At 40.8% G+C, this 19,350-nt stretch overlaps 2 protein-coding genes across 3 annotated transcripts; both read right to left on the reverse strand.

Annotated features, from left to right (window-relative positions):
* Positions 1-1,775: 1,775 nt before the first annotated feature.
* On the reverse strand, positions 1,776-14,034 carry LOC128454150 (uncharacterized). 2 transcript variants are annotated; one of them, XM_053437416.1, is made up of 2 exons: positions 13,156-14,034; positions 1,776-4,133 (listed from the first exon to the last, which is right to left on the reverse strand). In XM_053437416.1, exon 2 carries the CDS (start codon positions 3,735-3,737, stop codon positions 2,187-2,189), a length of 1,551 nt encoding a protein of 516 aa, XP_053293391.1. In that variant the 5' UTR covers positions 3,738-4,133; positions 13,156-14,034; the 3' UTR covers positions 1,776-2,186. The 2 variants fall into 2 exon arrangements, with proteins under 2 accessions (XP_053293391.1, XP_053293392.1); XM_053437417.1 differs by lacking the exon at positions 13,156-14,034 and adding an exon at positions 10,321-10,575.
* An 817-nt stretch (positions 14,035-14,851) lies between these two features.
* LOC128454149 (zinc finger protein 391) lies at positions 14,852-18,740 on the reverse strand. Its single transcript, XM_053437415.1, has 2 exons — positions 18,204-18,740; positions 14,852-17,057 (listed from the first exon to the last, which is right to left on the reverse strand). The coding sequence occupies exons 1-2, from the start codon at positions 18,487-18,489 to the stop codon at positions 15,772-15,774; spliced, it is 1,572 nt and encodes a 523-aa protein (XP_053293390.1). The 5' UTR covers positions 18,490-18,740; the 3' UTR covers positions 14,852-15,771.
* Positions 18,741-19,350: the final 610 nt, after the last annotated feature.

Consider the following 19,350-nt stretch of genomic DNA (forward strand, 5'->3'; position numbering starts at 1 on the left):
CACATCGCCTCCATTATTCGTGCAGACCAAACTGGTTTCATTCCTGGTAGGTTCTCCTTTTTTATTGTTGGAAGATTAATGAACATAATTTACCATAACTAGAGAAAGGATCAGAAGGTGGCAGTCCTCTGCTTAGATGCGGAGAAAGCGTTTGATCTGATAGAGTGGGCATATATGTGGAGGGTATTGGAGGAATTTGGATTTGGTGACCGTTTTGTCTCATGGATTAAAATTTTATACGCCCACCCTTCCTCTTCCATTCTAACAAATCAAGAAAGGTCAGCTCCATTTCCATTATATGTCGTGGGACGCCCCCTTAGCCCGGTCCTCTTTGCGATTGGTATTGAGCCCCTTGCTATTAGTATGAGGCAGCACAGCTCTCTTGAACCCATTCACCTGGGAGATGTGGACCACCATCTATCCTTATATGCAGATGATGTTGCAATCTTCATGTCACAGCCTCAACAGTCTATTCCCATTCTGTTAGACCTCATAAAGTCATTTGGGGAAGTTTCTGGATACACAATTAACTGGCAAAAAAGTGAATTTATGCCTCTTGGGGATAACCATGAAGCAGAATTTCTGCATAAACTCCCATTTAAAGTTATAGACAAGCTGAAGTACCTAGTAGTTACCCTTCCAAAGGATCCTAAATTAATATTTAAACTGAATTTCCATGAAAAGGTGGAAAAACTAAATGGAGATATTGTTAAGTGGCCCACACTCCTGCTCTCTATGGTGGGTCGTATAAATGCTATCAAGATGGTCTCACTGGCAAGATTCCTATACCTCTTTCAGAACCTTCCTATTTTCCTCACAAAGTCATTCTTTAAGTTACTAGACTCAATAATCATGCCTTTTATCTGGGGTTTTAAAGCTCATAGAATATAAAAAACTCATTTACAAAAACCCAGAGAGAAAGGTGGATTTGGGCTGCTATGCTTCCAGCATTACTACTGGGCGGCAAATCTTAGAGCTCTTGCCTTCTGGGATGATGGCTACAACCTGGAGATTTCAACAAGCACCCCTGCATGGGTAGCCATTGAAACGAAAGATGTCAAAGACAGTTCACTCCCAGCTCTTCTTTTTTCAACACCTGGGCTGCCCATCACAAAAGTGAAAAATCGAATAATTATTAATTGTTTGAAAATATGGCAGCAAATTAAGAAGTGCCGCAAGTTACCTGGTACCTCTATCTATGCTCCAGTGTGTCATGACCTGACAAAAGTAGGTTTATAGTTTCTGGCTTGGCCCGCCGGATTTAAAAGGGTTGATTTCAAACTTTGTCAGGGTATTCTCTGAACAAGTGAACTATGCCACCCACTCTTTGAAAAAGGCTTGGGAGGAGGAGCTGGGTCTCCAGAATGATGACATTGTTTGGCAGGAGGGTCTCAGCAGAATCCAATATTGTTCTATTAATGGCAGACATCACTTAATCCAGTTTAAGGTTATGCATAGACTCCATTATTCGAACACCAAACTTAATAGAATATATCCTACTGTCTCTCCTTTGTGTGATCGATGTAAATCTGCTGACTGATCCTTAACCCATCTTTTCTGAACATGTTCAAAGCTGTACGACTTCTGGTGTGTAATATTTAAGGGGTTTTCTGAAATGCACAACTGTGTGTTCAAGCCTGAGCCAGAGGTGGCACTGATTGGCTTCTCCCTGTCTCTTTTGCCTCGAAGTATCTGTCATGGGAATTTCTCAATAGTCAAGCACAAGTCATTACAATGTCTTTCTGGAAGTTTATTCTACATCTGCAGATGGGCATCAATGTGCAAGACCATGGAATAGATTTCATACAATGAGCAATGACATACAAGAATTAGGAACACTTTATACATTTCCAAGCCCCTCCTAGTGAGGGAACAAATGTTATACATCAACCTCTTTGATGTATAGAATAGGTGATGAATAATCCTGTCTTCTGCTCTATCTCAGACCCCTGGAGTGTAACATCTGTCTTAATGTTTACAACCACAAATCCCCCGTGCTGTAAAGTCTCTGTTAGGTGACTGTGAGGGTGAGAAAGTAACATACATCATATGGTGGATCAACACCCTGGTTTCTCAGAGAGACATTTGTCTTGTCTAAAGATCAAAGTTGTTCCTCATATTAATCATTGCCCTAATAGTAATTTCTATCACAATCCTCCCCTTGAGCCTTAAAGGCTCAACATCCTCTAAACATCTTCAAACATCTCAGCATCCTGAAAGGGAAGTGTCCAAGATGGATGAGTTTCAGGAAGTTGAACATATTGTCCAATCATAGACTTAATTAGGGATGTAACCATAGTCTTAACACAAGGAACAATAAAACATGCCAAAAACACTAATACACAAAATGAAATCAAAATAGGCATAAAAAATTTAAACAATACATTTTTCCAACCTGTTACAGTTAACCATGACTCCCAATCCCATCCTCCAGGAATTTGAGAGTCCTTGTTCTTCTCCTCAAACAATAGGTCATTTAGATGGGAAACTATATGCGTCATATTATCAGAAATGTCCGGTATATATGTGCAGCAATCTGTTCCGATTATGTGGCAAACACCCCCTTGACTTGCGAGCATCAAATCCAAAGCCACTCTATTCTGCAAAGCCACATTTCTGATACCTTGAATACTTGGAGAAAGAGATGAAAATCCCTCTCCCACTAAAGCTGTTAAATTTTCCAGTTCCAGAGCAATTTCATCTATCCTGTGTGCATTGTTCACAGTTCCCCACCAGGGGAAGAGTCCTCCGAATCCTTTCTCTCCTGGAGACACTCTTACTGTGGAATGCTTATGTCTGAATGGCACAGAATAGTGAGCATAATCTGTATGGAAGTGGGTGAGGTTAGATAACAAAGTAACAGAGGGTACTAATTTGGCGAAATAACAAGTCCCACACCACCCCGGTCGGAGTGACTGGTAAACATATTTCCCGCACACCCACACATGTTCCCTCAAAGACCCATACCCATCACTTGAAGGCATTCTAACAATCGGGTTGTCATAACCTGGTCTATGTAAACTGATGGTATTAGTTAAATTTAACTGAGCAACAAATGGTACGTTATATTTGCATGTTCCTGCTGCTCCCCGATCCCATATCAAACCACAAGTAGCTACAACCTTTTGCTTACATGGTGAGGTTCCCAGATAGTGATCCTCAGCTTTAAAACATTGTCTAGCTAAACAAACAGTGCCTAACTGTCCGGTGGGGTTTATTGTCATCACAGGTTGGTGAATTTCCTGATCTGCCACAAAAGACATATCCCAGAATCGTGCTGTGGAACCCCCATAATTAACTACACTGATATTCAGTAGTTTAAGTGTACTAGTCATGTCTTCCACATTCCTATTCTTTAGTGAAATCCCCTGAGTGAAAGCTATCAGTACTCCTAATGTCTCTGAGGTATTTAGTGGGATGGTCTTAAGTGGGAGAGTAGTACCCACACCATGAGGAAGTTGTGCACAGACATAACAGCTCTCATTAGTTATTTTTCTAGCGATCACCTTCATGGACTCATACCATGCATTATTTTCAGGTTTCATTTGTTCATCAGAGAGATCACACAAAAGTTCTCTTTTGGTTATTTCATTTATGCTCGAGTTGTTTTGGCTTGTTCTCCACAGCAGCAGTGGTAGGACGAAGATGACAGTCAGCAAGAACAGGGAGCACTTCCCTTCCCTCCAACCGCGCACCAGCCGTCCCATCAGATGCCACTGTTTGTCCATTGGCGCCATTGAATATTAGCAGTGTTCTGCTTGTCAACTTCTTAATCAGTGTGTCGCCTCTCTTTGAATTTTAGAGACGTGTAGCTCCGATGATTTCCACACCCCTTTACTTGCGGGCACAAAACAATCGAAGGCTGAAAGCACACCTGCTGACATCAACGTACGTTCTGTCCTGAAGAATCCTCCCCTGGCTCGGGTACCCTCTTGCAATGGCTTGCATGTATCCAGGTCGCCCTCTCCGCAACCTTCACTGCCGTCTGTGTGGTGAGAAGAACTTGATATGGCCCGTTCCACCTTCGTGCTCTCCAGTTCTTCCTCCTTAGGTCCTTCACCACAATCCAATCTCCTGGTTTAAGATCATGCAGTTCGGCGTCTATGGATTTTGGTAGGGCGTCTTTCACCTGTCTGTGGATATCAAAGAGAACAGAGGAAAGATTTACACAATATCGCAACATTTCATCTTCACATTGACTGGTCTGAGGAAGCTGCCTTTTAACAGGACCGATTCCTGCCTCCATTGGACGCGCAAAGAGAATCTCATATGGACTCAAACCATTCTTACTTTTCACCCTGGATCTCATGTACATTAAAACAATAGGCAACGCTTTTGTCCAAGTCAGCCCGGTTTCCTCACAGCACTTTACCAGTTTGTTTTTCAATGTGCCGTTTTCTCTTTCGACTGCCCCTCCACTGGCTGGATGGTAGGCACAATGTTGTCTTGTATCGATACCCAAATACTCACCAACACTCTTTAAAGCTGCGCTTACAAATGGTGTGCCATTATCACTGGATATCTTTCTTGGAATTCCCCACCGAGGAATGAGTTCCCCGAGCAGCGCCTTTGCCACTGCTGAAGAATCCTGTTTCGATGTGGGGAAAGCCTCCACCCATTTGGAAAACATGTCAACCACAACAAGACAGTACTTCTTTCCCTCGCTTTGTGTTAGCTCGATAGAATCCATCTGTAAATGATCAAATGGTTCTTCCGGTGCTGGATGTGCACTTTGTGCAATCTGGATACCTCTACCTATGTTGTTTGTAGCACAAATCACACATTTCTGACAGAATTTTTTTGAGTAGTTTAATTGTAAACCAATACTTCTGTATATCTGCTTGCATTCCCCCTTTTGATACATGGTCCTTACCGTGTATCAACTTAGCATAATGAGGAAACAGATATTTCGGTAAACAAGGTTTTCCATCTGGGCCACACCAAATTTGGTCAGAAACAGAACAGCCTGCTTTCTTCCAAACAAGTTTCTCCCCTGGTGTTGCTCTTGCTTGCAGCTCCTGTAAATCAGCATTAGGTGTCACAGGCACATCCAAAACAAAAACATCATTCACCGGCAGGCTACGTTTTGCTGCAGTCTTTGCAGCAATATCTGCCCTTGCATTTCCCTGTGAAACTGAGTCAAGTTCTTTAGTGTGCGCCTCACATTTACAGATTGCAATCAGTCTAGGTAGCAACACAGCATCAAGAAGAGCAGCAACTAGGGTATGGTGTGTGATGGGTTTACCTGTAGAGTTTAAAAACTTCCTATTAGCCCAAAGTCTGCCAAAATCGTGTGCCACCCCCCATGCGTATCTACTATCAGTGAAGATGTTGACATTTTTGTCTCTTGCATATTTGCATGCTTCAGTCAACGCAACTAATTCTGCAGCCTGTGCAGAATACTGTGATGGGAGTGGTTTAGCTATTATTGTATCATACAAAGTAGTTACTGCAAAACCCACTTGGTTTCTACCAGTTGCTGGATCCCTTGATGCTGAGCCATCAACAAACAGCTCCATATCTGCATTTATCAGCGGTATATCCTGTAAATCTGGTCTGGGAGAACAAATTTCAGTTATTACTGCAACACAATCATGTGGCTCTCCATCACCTGGTGTAGGGAGGAGAGTAGCAGGGTTAAGAACAGTGCACCTCTTAATAGTGATGTTTGGCATTTCAAGTAACACTGTATTATACCTGAGCCATTTAGCTGTTGAAAGGTGAGAAGTTTTCTGTTCAAGCAAAATCATTGAAACAGCATGTGGCACCAGTAACGTCAGATCAGAATAACCCACAACATCACGTGATGCAATCACAGCTTTCTCAGCCGCTGCTACAGCTCTGAGACAAGTTTGGAGTCCTGCTGCCACAGAGTCAAGTCGTGAGGAGAAATAAGCTACCGGTCTCAGTCGTCCCCCGTGGTCCTGCAGCAGCACAGATGTCATGTATGAGGCAGTCTCTTTCGTCCACAGTCTGTGTAAAACGCTTGGTACAGTCTGGTAGGCCTAATGTCGGAGGAGATTGCAAAGCTAACTTCAAATCAACAAACGCTTTCTCAGATTCAGTTGTCCAAGTGACTCTGTTATTTGCAGTGAGGCCTTTTCCATACACAATTGCTGCTAATGGTGCCTCTATTTCAGCATAATGTGGAATCCACTGCCGACAATACGAAGTCATCCCTAAAAAACTCATGACTTGTTTCTTTGTTTCCGGCTTTGGGATAGTTTGAATAGCTTAAATTCGTTTGGATGAGAGGGTTTTACCCTCTGAAGTGATTATATGACCCAGAAAGGTAACTTTTTCCGAAACAAACTGCATTTTAGATAAACTAACTTTATGACCATTTGTCGCTAAATGTTTGAGTAAAGCCACTGTGTCCTGTACACATGTCTCCTTTGTGAGGGAACAAATCATTAAATCATCCACATACTGCAAAAGGGCACTACCTCCTGGTAGTTCCAGTGATTCCAGATTGTCCTTTAATGCTGCATTAAAGATTGTGGGTGACTCACAGAACCCCTGGCAAAGGCGTGTAAATGTGTACATTTTTCCCTCAAACGAAAATGCAAACCAGAACTGACTGTCGGGGTGAATGGGAATACTGAAAAATGCATTTGACAAATCAACCACAGAAAACCATTTACTCTCAGATGGAACCTGTGAAAGAATAGTATGAGGATTCGGAACATTTGGTGCACGAGCCTGGACTGCAGCATTCACTGCTTGCAAGTCCTGCACAAATCTCCATGCTTGTGGTTGTCCAGGTTCCTTCATTTTCCTAACAGGAAAAATAGGTTTTCGAACAGGTGATTTTTCACATGGAACTATCACACCAGCCCTTAAAAGAGATTCAAAAACTGGTTTAATACCTTCCACTGCCTCCTTTTTCAATGGATATTGATTTTGACATAGTCTATATGATGATTTGGGATTATTACTACTGGGTCTGCTCCTTTGATTAGACCCACATCATATTTGTGCTCAGCCCACACACATTTATGTTTAACACAAGACTGAATCCTTCATCACTCATATCAAAAGGTTTTTCTATTTGCGGTGCATGTTTATCATTGACAAATTCTATATCAGAAATGAGTTCAACACTCCTGATTGCATTTATCACTGCAGGAAATCTCTTACGATTCACCTTCAAACCTCTGTGAAACTCAATGTTAGGATCAGATGTTTTCTCCCATCCAGTAGCTGCATTACACCTTTTGGTCCAAGTCTCCAAATCCTTCCATTCTTTCTGTCTGGGTTTGATTAGTGGCACATGGGGATAAGAATTTGGCATTTTAAACAAATCTTGTTTGAGTGAATCAGTCAGAGCTACTGATACAACACAATGATTATTGTTCCAGTACAGCCAATCCAACCTAAGTTTGTCTTTACCCTGGCCTTCTCTGAACCAGTCTTTCTCAAACAAATGATCTGCTTCAACAGAGATGTGTGCTCTACAATGTAAGCTTTGTGCTGTCATAACATCTGTTAATACATCTGTACTAAGTGACTCTGCCTGTTGCAGAAGAGTGTTATTTAAAGAAGTAAAAGCAGAGTCTGGAATATTCCATTGATCTGCATATATCAAATCCTCTTTGCCATACTTCACAAACACTGATGTTTGTGGAACTCTAATTACGACTATTCCCTCTGATGTTGAGATTAACATAATGCCCAATGAACACATCAAATCTCTACCCATGAGATTTACTGGACACCGTGGTGACAGCAAGAATGAATGTTTAAAACTCCCTTCAACCTCATCATGGCAAGACAATGGTACAGTATATCTCTCTGTCACTGTAGTACCAGTTGCTCCCATCGTTCTGAGATATCTTGCACTCATTTTAGGAGTAATATCAAACTCTTCACATTTAATGACTGATTCTGTGGCCCCTGAATCTACCAAAAATGTGATGTCTTTACCACTCACTACAATCGTATGTTCTGGCATTTGTTCATATGCATCGTGTGAATATTTAGCATAAAGCTCAATGAGCCCCCCTTTATCCATCTCCTGTTTAATCTCACAATGATTAATAGCCTTCCTAATCATCTGCTCTGTGTCCAACATTAATTTACATGGTGTGTGTGTGTCAGTGTTCTTACGATACTGCTGTGAGGGATGAAACTCCCTCTCCACGTTTGCCACACCTGGATCCGTATCTGTCCCCAGCTCCGCCGCCAGTCAATCGCACTGTGTGCGCTGATTCATAGGACACTCTCTCGACCAATGCCCCATTTTTCAGCAATTAAAGCAAGCCTCAGCTCTTCCTCGTCCTCTTCCCCTCCATCGACCTCTCCCTCTCCCTCTCCCGCGGACTTGTGTTTGATAAGCTGCCAGCTGTGCCATTTGTAGCTTCTCTGTAAACTCAGAAGTCTTTTTCTTTGTCTTACTGTTCAAGAGTTTTTCGGCATGGGTGGCATGCAACTCGACCTTCTCGAGAGTTGCAGACTCCCAAGCGATGCAGCTTGTTTGCACCATCTCACTGATCTCCGGTTTGATGCCGTGGATGAAGCGATCTCTCAAGTGAGCTTCCCACGGGGTGATAGGATTCTGTCCCCCCATTGCATTCGGCTTCTCGAGGCCACTATTTGCCGTGTGGATCACTGAGAGCCTGTGGAGATAATCGGTCACAGTCTCATCTTCACCTTGTTTACACATCGAAATTTTACTCATGTCCATTCTTGCGGGAAATTGTCGTCTTATTTCTTCACACAGTTCATTGATGAAGTCTCTATATTCATGGTTATCATTATGGCCCCATGCTGGATTCACCAATCTCCGCTCCCGTGCGGGGAAAACTTGCGTTACTTTGGAATAATGAATCCCCATCTGCGTCATCAACAGTCTCTGCAGTTCAGTACTAGTTGGTTTAAACTGTTTGCAAAAAGCTTCCAATTGCACTGCATACTGTGTTCCCCCACTTACAACTTGTGGTAGAAATGAAATGGTAGATTCCTTCATTTCAGTGAATGTCCATGGTCTGTAAATCAACTGAGTGTTTCCATCTCCTGCAGCCACCTCCACCATTGGTGCTTGCACGGATGTTTTTAAACCGTAAGCTGTGCCTTTTCGGGTGAGTTTTGGAGTGTGAGCTGCCGACCATGGCGTGCTATACGCTGGAGGGCTGTCTTCCCCCTCCGCCGCAGGGAGGTCGAGGTCTGGGTAGAGTTGAGAGACGGCTGGAACTGCCGCTTGCGCCATCTGCACCGGTTGCGGCTGAGCATTTGGCGGGCCATCGTGCAGCACCGCTGCCGGCTGTGGTCTTCCCCGTGGCGGAGCTGAGTCGAGATCCGGATCTAAGCGGAGAAACTGAGACTTGGAAATAATATCAGTCCCTACCTTCTGTTTTTTATCTCTGATATTTGCCTCTGTTACCCAACATTCATATGCGGGCCAGTTCGGTACAAATACTCTTTCATTCTTTTTCCTTTTTTGTTTATTTTCTTTACTCCGTTCTTCTTTAACTAGTAGTTTAATTTGAGCTGCTGTAACTGGTTCAAACTCAAACTTCCTGTGCTTGGAAAGCCACAATCCCCAACCCATTCACTAAATTGTTCAGTACAACATTTGCCGTAATTCGTTTCCATGTACTGAAAATTAGGAGATGAAGGCTGAGGTGCATTTACAGAAACCTTCCTCTTTCCTTCTTTACTGCTTTTTAAACCCATTTTTGCAGACCAAAAGATGTACTGATACGGGAGAAAAAAATAAAAATTTTCCTAATTCCTATTTTATTTATTTTATCTATATTTATCTATTTTTTTATTTGAATTTTGATTTGAGATTATTTTCTTTTCCTTTTTAGCTTTAATAAACCCAATTATATCTCGTATTTAGTTACTTTTCCTAAATAGGAGGTTTTAGAAAACCTCTTTTCCGCCTTTTTTTTTTTTTAAATACCCTTAGTGCATCATAATACTTTTAGAGAAATATCATTCAAATCTCTAGACACACTCTTCTCTCTAGTAATACGCCTCTAGGTATTAAATACTTGGAAATGCTATTACTTATTTTATGATAAGTTATTTTATCATGAACTCGACGTCAGAGCTTTCACTTAAAGGTGTGTTTAAATAAATAAACACTCCATACTTTTACAAATACCTTGTTAAACCCGTTAACATTTGGACCTTTTTTTTTTTTTTTTCTTCCTTTTTTTTCCTGAAAGGTTCCAAACTGGAGCGCTCCTGGATCCTACACCGATTTTGTAACTCAAAACCTTGCCATGCAAACACGTCTGTTCCTCACTAAATGAGTGGATCTCTTTTACCCTTGACCTTTTTCTAAAGATCTAAAACAAGAATTTTACTTACCAGAAAGAAAACTGTAGCTTGTCGTACTCGGTTCGCTTGATCACTTCAGTGAGAGGGCTCTCCTTCTCTTCAGCATCCAGTCCCCACTTCTCCAAACTGTTTAGGGAGGTTGAGGTAAGAGTCTTTTAGACTCTTTTGTGCACTATTACCTTCAGCTTTGAGATCCAGAATGTCCTCTCACATCAGTGATCCTGCCGACAACGCCAGATTGTCATGGGAATTTCTCAATAGTCAAGCACAAGTCATTACAATGTCTTTCTGGAAGTTTATTCTACATCTGCAGATGGGCATCAATGTACAAGACCATGGAATAGATTTCATACAATGAGCAATGACATACAAGAATTAGGAACACTTTATCCATTTCATAGCCCCTCCTGGTGAGGGAACAAATGTTATACATCAACGTCTTTGATGTATAGAATAGGTGATGAATAATCCTGTCTTCTGCTCTATCTCAGACCCCTGGAGTGTAACATCTGTCTTAATGTTTACAACTACAAATCCCCGTGCTGTAAAGTCTCTGTTAGGTGACTGTGAGGGTGAGAAAGTAACATACATCATATGGTGGATCAACACCCTGGTTTCTCAGAGAGACATTTGTCTTGTCTAAAGATCAAAGTTGTTCCTCATATTAATCATTGCCCTAATAGTAAAATTTCTATCACATATCCCAGTACAGCACACCATCATGTATGGAATGTTAATTGCAATGAGACTGATTCTAAGGCTGTGGAAGTCAGAAGCAGTGCCACTCTTCAAGACGTGGCTATCAGAACTTATTTCTCTATTATATATGGAGAAGATCCGATACAGTTTGACAAACAATCTTAAACAATTCTACAAGATCTGGCAGCCATTCTTAGACCATCTAGATCAATTTGATGGAGATTTAGAGCAGCTATGAGATTCACAATAGGCCACTCACCTCTTTTTTTGATGTATTTTGTGTACTACTGATGCATCAATACATTTCATTGTCTTGAGTTGTACGCCATGTTTGTTAGTTTTGTTTGTTTGTTTTTTGTTCTGTTTTTATGCCTTTATTTTATTTTATTTCAATTGACTCTTTTTTCTTTCTTTCTCTGTTCCTCTCATTTTGGCATAATTACTTACTTACTCCTAGTCTTTGTCGGTTTGTACTTAACTACCTGAAAAAAAACCTAATAAACATATTGAACAAAAAAAACAACATGCTGCAGTGGTTTCCATTCATCATCTAGACTGTGTCGGCTCAAACATGTTCATTTATCCACCACAGTTTCATAATGAATTTTTTACATTTCTCATGTCATTAAGAAATGTTGCTGGTGCTGTCATGAAATCGCGAATTATAATCAATAACATTTAACCGTCCATGCAGACAGTCAGACGACCTCACAATTTCAGCTGAATTTGCGGCATAAATGAATCTCTCTCTCTCTCTCTCTCTCTCTCTCTCTCTCTCTCTCTCTCTCTCTCTCTCTCTCTCTCTCTCTCTCTCTCTCTCTCTCTCTCTCTCTCTCTCTCTCTCTCTCTCTCTCTCTCTCTCTCTCTCTCTCTCTCTCTCTCTCTCTCTCTCTCTCTCTCTCTCTCTCTCTCTCTCTCTCTCTCTCTCTCTCTCTCTCTGAGAGTGACCTTCATGCACATGCTTCTCCGTTACAGCCATAAATAAGAAAAATTAAATCTGAAGCCCTTATTGTCACCATCATAATTCAGGAAGAAAATGACAAATACAGTAGTTTCTTATTTAAGGTCTTTAAATATTGCTATACAACATGAATCTCCTTCATTATAAAACCTCCCCACATTCAGCCACTTTATAAATTTTTCCTGCAGCGATAGGACACTTCAGAGGAGCTGGAGTGGGCAGGGTCAACGGCAAACAATTCCCTGGGAACTTGCTGCAACTCTAAACCAACAAACAAAAAAAAAAAAAAAACACTCTCTCTCACACACACACACACACACACACACACACACACACACACACACACACACACACACACACACACACACACACACACACACACACACACACACACACACACACACACACACACACACACACACACACACACACACACACACACACAACCACAGTTGGAAAATAATGCAAATTTTCAATAACCAAATAATGAGGAAAGATAATGTCTGTAATGTGTGCGTTTAACAGGGAACTTCTGGGTGATCTTGCTCAGTCTGTATTGTTTGTACAGAGGACTGGAGGCGTCCACTTCACACTTCATGGCTTCATAAAGATACAACTGCTCCTCAAAACAACTCTTGACCCTGAAATACATCAGCCGCTGTCAATGTCCCCATCTGCTTCTTATAATAATGACATGTCCAACCATTCTGTCAATTCTATCATAAAAACTCTCTTCACCCAAGTTATTTGACCACTTAAAGGCTGAAAGTGAAAAAACAGACAACAGAAAAACTTTCAGGCCACATTAAAACCATTACGTTCTAATACGATCTCTGTCAAGACGAAAGTTTTAGCCAGAGTAGTTATGAAGAAACAGTTACACAATACAAAATACTATGAATAAAAAACACCACTGGCGGAAAAGTAAGAGCTGGGATTTTCTTTTCTTGGACAAACCACAAAGTGGAGCTGTTACTGACAGTAGCTGTTAAAAGGATTTGCATTCACCGCTGATAATCAAGTGGTGACTAACAACACTCACACAAGCAAATGTACAGAAGGTGATTTGTAGAGTAGTGTGGATGACAGACATAAATGTAGCTGCAGTGATGGGTTTCAAAACTTAAATGTAGTAGTGTGGACGTAACATCAGTGATTTAAGCTAAATAATGAGATAGTGCTGACACACAGAAACACACACTTACTGTACATCCTGTTTGACACTCTTCAGTCTGTGATAAGCCTCTATGAAGCCCAGCTGGTGTCTCTTCATTAGATAAGCAGTCACAATGGTGGCACTGCGACTTCGACCAGCCTGACTGAGACACACACACAGTCAAATACCTTGTTGGTTTTTTGTTTACCATACAGCAGGGGTTTCACTTCCTCACTCCACACTAGTTTACATTCCATCGTTTAATTTCTGGGTGGATAGTGAAACAAATATTGTTTGCTTGACAAAACTTGGGACTTCCCATAATATGAGAAAGCTTTTGTCTGATGGTCTGTTTTCTACATTTTAATACATTACTAACTCTGAGAAAGTAGGGGAGACAGTAAGATTTCCCAAAGCTACTGTATCTCTGAACTATTTCTTTAAGGAGATCACACACATTCAGGCAGTTCTATGTCTTCCTCTTTTGATAACTAGTGATAAGTAATGTATTATTATTTCACTTCCATTCACTGAGCATCACCAGAAACTGGTTGAAAACCTCTGCCTTGCAGCATGTCTTTCATATTTATCTAACTAATTCTTAACTGTATATGAAGGTGACTGCTTTTATTTGAGATTTTTTAAGTTGATTTGGCTGACAATACTTCTGTACTTTTACTTAAGTACATTTTAAATGCAGAACTTTTCCTTATAATGGAGTATTTTATCCAAAAAGGTTGACCCACTTCATGTGGAAGGCACCATCAGCGGGAAGCTGAGGGTTGGGATCGACAGAGTCCACAGAAAGGACACTTAGTGACAGGGGCATCAGCCAATGCCTGCCTGTCATTGAGATCGGCCGCTTGGCTAATTTACAGACCGGGAGCAAACACGTTGATTTGTTGTTAATCACATCCCTCATGATTGTTTTCAGAAGTATGACCACAAGCATCTCCTATGTATCTAAAGGACTGGGTACAATAAACCTGAGAGGAAGAATTTTAAAATTGTCTAGTTTTCTTCCTTTTAAAATGTGTGAGGTAAAGATTGAAAGATAAAAATCCCATATATTCCTTTTTTTCTTTCAGTACAGGGGAATTTAAAAACACTGAAAATATTATCAGTGCTTATTTCCTTAGTTTTGAATTGATAATTTATGTTATTGTATATATATATGTTTTCATTCTTCTCTCTTTCTAGTTAAACAGTACATTTCTTACACAGAGGTAAATAAAGTGTGCTGTGCAGGGAAATTTTAAACAGCAGGGAGACAAAAGGAAAAGTATCCATTTAAAATCAGAAAGCACAGTTTAAAAAAAAAATTTCAGCAAAATAAAATAATAGTAGAATAAAAGATTAAATCTGTTTTTAAATTTGCTGCCTGTCAGAACAGTCCAGAACAAATCTCTTTGGTGTGATCTTTGTGTCGGATCCATCAGTTTTTCTCTCAGCCTGGATCTGAATCAAACTACACCATCAGGTGGAAGGAGCTAGAAATTTCTCTGTGGGAACATTAGTGAAATATATGTTAAATTGTTATATTATTTTTTTTAAGTTTCACATTTATTTTACATTTTCATCTGATATTTACAGACATTTTTATTTAAATGTGTGTATAGCAAAACATTCACATCATACACATTAAACAAAATTGTTGTACAAAACAGTTCTATATATATATATATATATATATATATATATATATATATATATATATATAGAACTGTTTTGTACAACAATTTTGTATATATTTTTGTATTTTTTTGTATATATATACAGAAAATAAAGCACATTCCTCACCTTCACATCTGAATGTGTTGTTTCACAGTTCAGACCTTTCACCTGGGTAAAGTCTTTAGATTTCTTGTGCATCCCTTGAATTTAAAAATCTCTCATCTCCATGGATCCTCATACTAACACAAGCAGCCTTGAATATTCTGACATTAGAATGAGAAATATTAGAATATCCTTGATGAATAAACTAAATAAAATAAACCACAACTGAAACACACTTTGTTAGTAAAACTTGGTCTTGAATAAATTTGAAACATTTGGCCCAGGATATATTTAACCAGCTCAGTAAAGTGGAGTTGTTATGATGTAGATGAACTTTTGGGTTTCCATTGTATTAGGTTAGTGGGTGTGTGTGTCTCTCGTAAAACTCTTGAGTGAATCAACCAAAGACAAAGTAAAGTCAAGTTCTGTTCAGGTTCTAGTAACTTTGGATGAGTGTTGGTGTTGAAAGTGAAAAGTAAAGTGAGCTCAGGTCATTGAGTGTGAAGGACGACACTCAGACTCTGAAACGATACAAACCAACCGCTGCTTCTGTTCTGATCCTGAAACAGCATCGCTAATAATTTATCATTAGTCCAAAACCCTGTGTTCACACTTATGTGGCTTCCAGTCGACATTTACCGCCTCGTTCACATCTCGCATGTGTGTGTCAGTGAATGGGGGCGGGGCCCGTGTGTGCTTGTGCAATGCGTCTTTCCAAAAACAGTTGAACGGATAAAAATATGTGAAGGAGGGACTCTTAATTCTCTATTTACAACAGTGAACTATGAATATGTATAATATGAATAGCTGCTAATCAATCCTAATAAATCTTGTGTTACAAACAATGCAACTGAATCACTGCTCTCCACTACGAATCCACATATAACAGTTAAATTCGACTTTTGGTTAAATCTTTTACCACACTCAGAGCAACCAATGGTTTCTGTCCTGTATGAATCCTCATATGTCTCGTTAGAGTGCAGCTATGGCTAAATCTTTTGCCACACTCAGAGCAACTAAAGGGTTTCTCTCCTGTATGAATCCTCATATGTACATTCAGCTGATGCTTTAGGCTATATCTTTGACCACACTGAGAGCAACAAAATGGTTTCTCTCCTGTATGAATCCTCATATGTACAATCAGAAAGTCCTTTCGTTTAAATCTGAAACCACACTCAGAGCAACTAAATGGTCTCTCTTCTTTATGTATTATCATATGAACAGTCAGCTTGTCCTTTCGTCTAAATCTTTGACCACACTCAGAGCAACTAAATGGTTTCTCTCCTGTGTGAATCCTCATGTGGTTCTCCAATGCTTGCTTTCCTCCAACACTTTTACCACACTCAGAGCAACTAAATGGTTTCTCTCCTGTATGAATTGTCATATGTGTCTTCAAAATGTGCTTTCTACTAAATCTTTTACCACACTCAGAGCAACTAAATGGTTTCTCTCCTGTATGAATTGGCATATGTTTCTTCAGCGTGCTCTTAAGTCTAAAAGTTTTACCACACTCAGAGCAACTAAATGGTTTCTCTCCTGTATGAATGGTCATATGTAGAGTTAGCTGGGCCTTTAGTGTAAATCTGTATCCACACTCAGAGCAACTAAATGGTTTCTTATCAGTTTTACATCTCATATCACTTAAAGGCTGTTGGTCGTTTCTTATATTCAAACCAGACTGAAGCTCACTGGTCTCCATCAAATCATCTTCACTATCTTTGGTCTCTGAAGAGTCTTCAGTCTTGTCCTCAGGACCTGGTTGCAAATATCCATCAGGCTCCCTGGTCTCCAACGAATCATCTTCACTGTCTTCAGTCTCAGAAGAGTCTTCAGTTTTGTCCTCAGGACCTGGTTGTAAATATCCATCAGGACCTGAGTTCCTGGCTGGTTCTGGTTTTCCACCGTCTGCTCTGTTCTCCTCATTCTGACTCTGATGAAGCTGTAGCGACTGTGGTTTCTCTTCGTCTTCTTCACTCTTCACAGTGAAAGGAGTCAATGTGAATTTGATATCAGCCCTCTCCAGTTGTTGAAGCTGCGCTCGCTCCTGATTGGTCCAAGGTTCCTCCTGTTCCTCTTTTAGGTGGGGGGGCTCTAGGTCCTCCTGGGCCGCAAGAGGGCTCCACTGCTGCTGCTCAGGGGGAACCTCTTCTTTACTCACCACCGGCTGCAGGAAGTCTGCATGGAGAGTAGAGAGGTTTGGTGTTTTTTGGTCTCAAAAATTGTCACAATACTGAACAATGTGTCGATACAGATACTTTATTGATACTTTTCCAAAAAAGGGAGTGGCTCTATCTGAGGCAGTGACACCAGACTTCTGTAGTTTGATAGTATGATATGTAATTTGTGAGGCTACAGATGTGTGCAGGTTAATCCTGGTTTGAAAATTACAGAATTACAGTGTCATGGTCTTTATTTCATGCTCAACAAATTTGTGTTCATCTATTGAGTGTTTTCTTGTTTGCATTCCTGCATGTAGGCGTTTTTTGACAATGAATAAGAAGCCCTCATTTTATGGTATGATGTACTGACATGTACTTATACTGGCACTGCAGGTTTTCCTGCATCGTGTGAAATAAAAGTGTTGAACCCAAAGGAAATATACGATTCTTATTTAAACCTGAGGAACACTGGCTGTGGAACAGCTTGCTTATGTTAACTGATTAGTTCACGCTGGGTGCTCTTCTAAAGATTTGCAGTCTCGCCCACTTTTTTCACGTTCTAAGCAGTTCATAGTAGAATATACAGAGAAAATCTTTCAGCACAGTTTCAATGTTACTATGTCAAATACGACAGTGAGCACAACTGCTAAATGAAACCTGAAAACACAGCTTTCAGACATTACTCTCCTTTCAAGCAGACAATTAGGTCAATGTTCAGTCAGTGGACCATCCATGAATACAGATTTCACTGAGTGTATTTTCTCACATGAATAAATAGAAACTATTTCATTTCTGCAACAACTTGTACTTCTATTAAATAGAGTATTGTATATTTGTCGCTTCCTTTTATTTAGTCATATCTGACGCATGCATTCATTCATTGTCTCTGAAACTATCTTTCTCCTATATTATTTCATTTAAAGTTTTATTTTCTATCCTTTGAACTGCAAACAGGTTTTTTTATTTGACCTGACTGTTTATATTATTTACAAGATTTAGGTCAAATTCAACTCAACTTCTTGAAGCTGTTAGTGACGAGTTTCTCTGCTCACTTTAAATACATTTTAGAGCCACAACTGTTTGTGTCTTTCGAAGCAAACCAAAGAGCAGCTTAGCTCCACTAGCTCAGCTAGCTTTCCGGCTCCAGGGAGCAGGGACTAACCTGCTCTGTGCAGCCTTATGTCGGGCTTCATCACGGCATCGAGCAGCCTCCTCTGGCGGCAGATCTCCCGCTCTGACCGCTCCAGTCTGTCTTCGTACTCTTCCACGGTTTCTTCAAACACATCAGCGATCTCCTTCGCCGCCGCCGTCAGCCGCTCGGTGAGCAGCGCTCTCAGCGCCAGGACTGGAGCCGTTTCTTCCTCTTTCTCCACCTGCAGCAGAAAGTCTTCAGCGGCAGCGTTGATCCGCTCATGTACCGACACCCGCAGCAGCTGCACGGCGCACATTGTCCTCCTTTCTGCGAACTTTGAGTCTCGAACAAGCAGCAACAACCCGGGCTGAGCGACGAGGCCAATGAGGAAGTGCTGTGGCCTAGTGGTGGACGGATCGATCCAAATATCGATAAGATCAATACCAACGTTGGTCTTGATATTGATCAACACCAGTGTAATGAGATCGAAACTCTAGTTTCAGTCTCTCTGCTGTCTGCACTACTGAAGTTGTGTGTCGATGCTTTCAAGAGCCGCTCCAGTTACAGCGCGGTGGAAGCCCACTTTGCTCCACCTCCCCCTCTTGTGATTTGATGTTTTACCGTCACGTGACTCAGGCTCCAGCCAAGCAAACAAGCCAGCGGAGCAGGCCCACTTTGCGCCTCCCCCTCCAGCCGGCCAGCAGCATAGAGACGGAGCAGAAGAATGGCAGAGAGGAAGAGGAGCGCCGTGTGGCTATATTTTCAGATTCAGGCTGAAAATGAAATTATTATTCTAGACATCTTTGGCATTAGTTAATATACATTTTCAAAGTGTAAGTGGTCATTTGTTACTTTAGCCAACTCAAAAAATATAAATTATGCTCAGACTTTGATATAATATATTTCTCCCATTGATACGTGTTATTATAATGAATACATTTACTGGAATTGTAACAAATATACTGAATGATTGTGAAGGACCTGCAACATCTTTCCGTGGTGGAAGATGACGGCTTTAGGAATTTTGTGAGGACACTTGACCCACGGTACAAAATTCCAAGAGATTCTTTGATGGAGGGGAACTACCAGCTCTTTATGAAGACTGCTGCTCTAAGGTCAGAAAGGCATTTAGTTGTGTGTTGTGCTTTCAACTTACATGTGGACATCAAGAGCCACA

The sequence above is a fragment of the Pleuronectes platessa genome, chromosome 13 (assembly GCF_947347685.1).
Source record: "Pleuronectes platessa chromosome 13, fPlePla1.1, whole genome shotgun sequence".
In the NCBI taxonomy this organism is placed as follows: domain Eukaryota; kingdom Metazoa; phylum Chordata; class Actinopteri; order Pleuronectiformes; family Pleuronectidae; genus Pleuronectes; species Pleuronectes platessa.